This window comes from Xiphophorus hellerii, chromosome 18 (assembly GCF_003331165.1).
Source record: "Xiphophorus hellerii strain 12219 chromosome 18, Xiphophorus_hellerii-4.1, whole genome shotgun sequence".
NCBI lineage: Eukaryota > Metazoa > Chordata > Actinopteri > Cyprinodontiformes > Poeciliidae > Xiphophorus > Xiphophorus hellerii.
Window position 1 is genome coordinate 6,370,830 of NC_045689.1, and position 6,597 is coordinate 6,377,426.

At 38.8% G+C, this 6,597-nt stretch overlaps 1 protein-coding gene across 1 annotated transcript; it reads right to left on the minus strand.

Annotated features, from left to right (window-relative positions):
• Positions 1-2,460: 2,460 nt before the first annotated feature.
• Positions 2,461-4,880, minus strand: LOC116737227 (uncharacterized). The gene is made up of 2 exons (XM_032590259.1): positions 4,224-4,880; positions 2,461-2,979 (listed from the first exon to the last, which is right to left on the minus strand). The coding sequence occupies exons 1-2, from the start codon at positions 4,498-4,500 to the stop codon at positions 2,618-2,620; spliced, it is 639 nt and encodes a 212-aa protein (XP_032446150.1). The 5' UTR covers positions 4,501-4,880; the 3' UTR covers positions 2,461-2,617.
• Positions 4,881-6,597: the final 1,717 nt, after the last annotated feature.

The window sequence follows — 6,597 nt, forward strand, 5'->3', positions numbered from 1 at the left end:
GGTTAATTGTGACTAATTGGTCATTGAAAGCTTTAATAAACTAATGACACATTTAAATTAGGGCAGAAAATGATTAGTCGATAATTGAAATAATTGTCATCTAATTTAGAAATTGATTAAATGTTAACTGATGTTACACATTCAGGAAAATGACATTTGATTAAAGAACAAACTTATTATTAATTGGTTAATCCAAAAGATAATCAGCAGATTAATACAGATTACAACACAGCCTTTACGTTAAGTGAAGCAGAAAGGGCTGAACTTTTCTCATGTTCTTTTCTCAAAGTATCTAGTTTTTAGCTGCCACAAGTTACAAAGCATTCACTAAAGGAATGCTAGGTTGTTGCATTTTAAGCAATAAAATGTTTATTTTCTAACTTTAAATAAGAATTCAATTATTTATTTTTATCTTTTCATGTATTTCTTACATTGCATAAAAAAGGCTTAATTGAAATATCTGCAGAATGTGATAATTGTTATCCGATTATGTAATCGTCAGAATTATTGTGCATAATCAGGCTGATTCAACGATGCATAAAGGTGTCAGCTGTAATCCCAGTAACCTTCAGGATCAAACTTTCTGTATTTAAGTGGTGCAATTCAGAAAGTGATCAACTTTAAACCTTTATTTCAATAAATTCGAATGACTGGTTTGGAGCTAATGAAGAGGTAACATTCAAATCCAGTCAAATCCTAAATAAATATTAAAAAACCTAAAGACTTTTAATTTTTTTTTCCATTTATTTATTCACTCATTTCAAAAATAAGCAACAGTTTGTTTATTTAAAACACACTAATTGCTCAGAAAAACATTTGTGTTGTGTGCAAAGATTTCTGTCAGTATATATTATCAAAAAGTTTCCAGAATTTGGTTTCTTCAGATTAAATCTCAACTACAATGAATGTTACAACATACAGCCTGATGCACTCAAACACATATAAAACAGACATTGCAGAGCTATTAGGACACAAAAAAACACTAATGAGCCGTATGTATGTGTAGAAAACAACAGTCTTGTCTAATGAATCCACCGTCCAGGTGGTTTCAATAGTCAGGACTGGGAAAGGCTTTGAAATTGAAACCACAACCTGCATGACTGCATGACTGCAGGAGACAATAGTGCAGTCTTCACTGATCAAAGCGTGTCAGTCTGCATTAAGTTTCAGCTACAAGGACATTTAACAAAAGTCTTAACTCTACAAAGCCAGACTCATATTTTCCATTATTTAGCTGCTTTCAACAGATGTGTAAACATCCAGGAAAGAGCCATAAAAACTGTATTCAGAGATTAATTAAAATAATCGCTTTAAAGGAAAACTTGGTAGATTGTCACCACACCCTTAAACTTAAATTCTGGCTCCGTTTAATGTTTTTTCAGATAGTTCAAGTAAAAAAAAAAAAAAAAACAGCTCAAGAGAAGCTATGTGTCTTCATTGTGTTTTGGTTTGAAGTTTTTTTTGGTTCTTGTTTGTCTATTGATGCAGCACTGGGGAGATTCCCAGAGTTGGACACTGATCTAGACGATTTATGATCTTTCCAAACTGAAGCTGAAACAAATTTGAGTCTACTTTGTTCAGTTTATGTGAATTAACTGCGGATTCAACTACAGACATGTTGCAGCGTCACGTCAAAACTGCTAGCCGACGACTAGCATTGGTTTTAGCTGTCAAGTTATCAACATGACGCACTAAGTCTTTAATATGCACATGATATATGCAAGAATAATGGATGCAGTGCTTTGCTACCAATGGTGAACACTACGACAACTAGATAAGGTCAGGAAAAAGTTTTAATTACAAACAAAGGCGAGTTAGAGAGAAATATTTCCAGTATGCTAGCTTGACTTTGACAACTTTAACATATAGATGTGCTGTGGAATTCTGTTTCAATTCAGTTAGAAAACATAATTTAAAAGGCAACATGAACACCAATTTTCTAACAGGTCACCAGTTGAGCAGGTGTTTAAATTAGCTAATGAACCATTGCAGCGTTAGCTTAGCTAACAACAGCGGTGGCTAATCTACCTCAGAGATCACTTATTAAAAACCGCAAAATAAACATCAAGCCTGAAAACATAGAACTGAAAGAAACTGAATTATCTGCTCTTTGTCTAGGAAATGTTTGAGTGTTTTTTGGTATTGAGTACTGATACATTAGCGCCGTTGTTGTCAGTCAGTTGCTATGGCAACGGGTTTGCCTGGCATAGCCGTCACAGAGAGAAAAGAAGAATACTGAGAGGTTTTGAGTTCTTTTTCAAAGATTTTTTTGCGTTATTTTCCTCTTTGCTGTGGCGCACAGCATTAAATTAACAATACCATCATACAGGTTTCATTTAGTTAGCGGTTTTGTTTTACTGTGGCTGCACGGCTATGGACAGCAAGTAAAAGAATCAACTTTTTGCTCTCTTTGTGCAAGTGCAGAATTTCTGCAAGCAACGTGTCTATAAAGTTTTTTTTTTGTTTTTTTAACTAGTTTTCCACTTCCACAAACAGCTCAAGTAGTCTTTGATTTTTGAGTTAAGGGGTCTTCATCGCCTTTAATCACCTGTCGGCTCTTTAAGCTTTACAATGTGACCAAGTTTTGCTTTAAAACTGTCGATGTTGAGGAAACTCGTTATTTGTCCTCCACCTCCAGCCGGGTGAAGTAAAAGGTGATCCTGGCTCCTTCGTCGGTGTCGTACAGAGCCTGGCAGGTGTACATCCCGGCTGCGTCCTTCTGCAGGTCCTCTACCACCAAAGCGGGGGCGTCATCCCGCAGCTTGATGCTGCCCAGGCTGCCGGCCTGCAGCTGGACCTTGGGGCCCTGCCCGTAGTTGTGTGCCACCGCCACGTTGTTGTCGGTTCCCGGTTTGGTGAACCCCCAGATGTAGATGGCGGGCATAACGGAGCCGCAGTCCAAGGTGACCGAGCCACCTGCAGTTGCAGTGGCGTTGGAGCGAATGTATTCCACCTCCTCCGGGTCAAATATCTCCAAACCTGCAAGACAAGATGGCTGGAGTCAATTACTGTAATTATCAACAAAGAAAGACAAGAAAACAGCCTCCGGATTGACAGGTTTATTCACTTCTGTGTTTCGGGATGAACAACAGGTACTTAAAGACAGTTTTCAGCCTCTGGGATCCTTGATAGGGTGAATTTTATGACTGTCTCTTGCTTTACTCAGCAGTCTGACAAAATAATAATACCAATTAAGGAACAAAAAACAAATACCAGTTTCAGCTTGTCTCTAACTGAAGCTCTTTGTTATCGATGATCTATTATGCTTACTCCAACAGGTTAGGATAGGTCTTTGGGCGATACAAAATATGTTCTTTACATTTTTCGCACAAAATTATTCTTAGATAATAATGAAATTGTAGTCTGGTCTGTTCTGCCTATTTTGAGCTGTTTTAGGGCGTTTTGTCATTTTAAATCCAAATAAGCTGCTGCTGGACCATACACTTATGGTGTCATATCCAGCAGCCGATATTACATCGGCTGCTGGATTACACAACGTACGTCTTTAAAAAGCATAAGTAGAGCCTCCTGCACAAGCAACAAGAAAGTGGCAAGTGGTTTCTGGATGGTAAGTCAACAAAACACTTCTCTTTCTAGCAGCCATACCGTGGTAAAAACCAGCTGACCAAATGTTCTGGAGCTAAGCTTAGGTTGCTGGAGCTAAGCTTAGGTAACGGGCAGGGGCTTCACTGCAGTTGCTAGGTAACAAGCTGAGCAGTGCCTGCTGATTTGTTACATTTCTACAATGATGTATTAAGGCCATTAATATGAGTGCATTTCTGTTAAAAATCTCTTTGAAATTTCTGAGCTCCAAAAGTTCAGGAAAAGACTTTTAAAATTCAAAAATTTCAAAGTTTTTTCTAGAAATTTTCTTCAATTAATCTCAAAATTCCTGAGTTTTTTTTCTCGCAAATTTTTTGTCTTTTTGAACTCATAGATATCCTTGTTTTTTCTAGAAAATTTCTCCCAAAATTTCAGTTTTTTGGTGGAAATGTACTTATTTTTTTCTATATAAAATGGCCCTAACATACCATCGTACATTCCTGAGGTTTTGGAAACGGCTCATTTTCCAGACACCAGAAAACATTAACTTCTTGCTAAAACAAAAAAAAGCTGGGTGTTTATAAGCTCTTCAGATGTTTTTTGAACCATTAGCATCACAAATCAAAGTACAAAAACATGGAAAATCTAAGTTTTCTCTTTAAAACACAAAGAGCCTTTACCTTGTAAAGGAAGTGCAAGGCAGCAGAGGAGGAAGCAGACATATAGAGTCATCCTAAAGACTTTGAGTGGTGCCATCGCTGGAAGCCTGGAATCAGAAGCGCTGGTAGCGTTTCCCCTTTCTGGTCTTCGCTGCTGTTCACACCAAGAAGGACTGAAAGCAGCTGGAGCACCAGCGGGGAGAAATTCAGTCAAACTACACTTTAAATTATTCATCTGCGTTTCCACCTCCTGGCTGGCGCTCCACCGGGCGAATGGCTGAATCTGAGAGAGGGACATATAGGGTGTCAGGATGATGTCGCTGCTTCATCTATTATTGAAGTTGCTGGCTGAGGGGAAACTTTTTAGAAATTCCATCACTTCCAAGAAAATTGAAAACAAAGGCCAGGCAAGGTCAAGACCTCTGAGTTTCCCCAGAAACAAACAAAACAAAAAAACAAAACTCATAACACAACAGCGTCACAAGCAAAAAGTAACAACCAAGTTCAGTCTTTGGAAAGCTGGAATCATAAACTTCAACGTTTTGGTGTAGGTTCAGTTATCCAGTTATCCAGGATTTGAAAGTTTTAAATCAAGATGTTTTGACTCTTATTAAAGAGGCTTATAAATTGTAAGCTGCTTACAACTTATAAGCTGCTAATGAGGCCATTTTTATCACCAGTTGTGGTCACCATTGTAGGTTATCCCGCAATAGTCAGCCCCGCCCACTCCTCACTACTCCCCAGGGCTGCCTACTGACCAGTTCTCCGTCTAACAGGTCCGGAAAATCTCTGAGTCCTGGGTATTACCCTAAGAGTACTCTATAAGAGATAATCTATTTAAACTGGTAGCGAAAGTGACTCGTCTAGCTCTAACTACCTCCAATCCAGAAGTTATGACCCTTTACAGTTAAGAAACAATCAGCTGAGTAGCCCTCGCAGCTGCATAATTCCAATAACCACTTCTGTTAACGGTAGCCCACTTTCTAAATCATAACTTGCACTTGGAACCGGCTAGATTATGTTTAGTGACTTAGAGGTAAGTCCCAGGGTCATTATTTACTCTCACCAAAGGAAATTATGAAGCCTCCTATTTACTGGAATCATGTACATTAGTTTTACCTTGATTAAAAGAACTGGACAAAGATTAAATGACTCTATTAATTCCAATGTCCACCAACCTCATTAGAATTTTGTAGTATAAATTTATTAAGCAAGCTTAAGCAGGGATATGCGACATACAAATCAATTATCAATCGTATATAGATCAAAAACAGTGTAATAAAATTTACATGTACAATCATACTACTCTGTCTCCTTTCCCTAAGAGTTAAGTCGCAAGTTCTGAGATAGAATTTCAATGAGCAGATTCAACTCATACCCAGAAGATGGTGGATCTTTTGGCAACAGGAATTTCTTGCGTCCTTGGTTGAGGTCTTTGCCTGGTGTGGAAAAACCCTCCTCAGAAAGGAAGCAAAGCAGAAAGGGTCTGAATCCTTTTGCAAAACCCAGTTCTTTATCCCTGAGGGACCTTTGTCCTTCCTCCAAGTCTTGTTGCAGAGTTTGAAAATGCTGGGTTGAGACGAGACCTGCGGTCGAATATAGAACCAGGGATGGGGCGATGGGACCCAGTCCTTCCTTAGCGATGTGAAGTCCGAGCTTCCCCGTGGTTCTGACGTGCGGTCCGTAGCTTAATCTGCTCCTCTGTGAGTTGTTTCCCCTTCTGCGCCGCCGGACTGGGAACAGCTGGTTCCTCTTTTCAGCCCCTTTTTATGCCTCTTCTCACCATGTGTGTGTATGGGAAGGTTTGGCCTACGTGACTTTCTTCACGGCCGCTGTGTCTCATGAAAAAGTCCCCCCCATTTCTCAACCTGCCTGCTGACCACAGTGGAATTTCCCCTTTCTTCCTGTGCTTCTTGGCCATCTGTTCAGAACTGCTTGCGACATTTCCTGTTTTCAGGGCTGTACTGCACATTCGTCTTTTCTATATTCTATAACTCACTTTATCTATTAAAACTCAGTAAACACATTCAACTTGTTGTTAAATTGATTTCAGACGATTATAACTTCATATTCATTGACAATCATTTTGCTAAAGTGCTAACCGTGGAGCTAATTTTCATTTAGCGCCTTCTGCTAACTTTGAAAACATTTAGTGCACTTACCCAATCCTAATTTACTTGGCTGATTTCTAAACTTCTAGTTGAATAAAGTTCAACATCCGTGTTGAAGTTTTGGTGATCAACTGTTAAGAATTCCTCGGGTAGATAGATGTTTATATTCATGCTCTTATTTTGAAGAGGGTGAAGACACATGCAGTTCCATTTCCTCTCCTCATTTTCCCGCCCAATAACAATACAATACAGGAACCAAATAAAACACAGACAACAGAGAACAA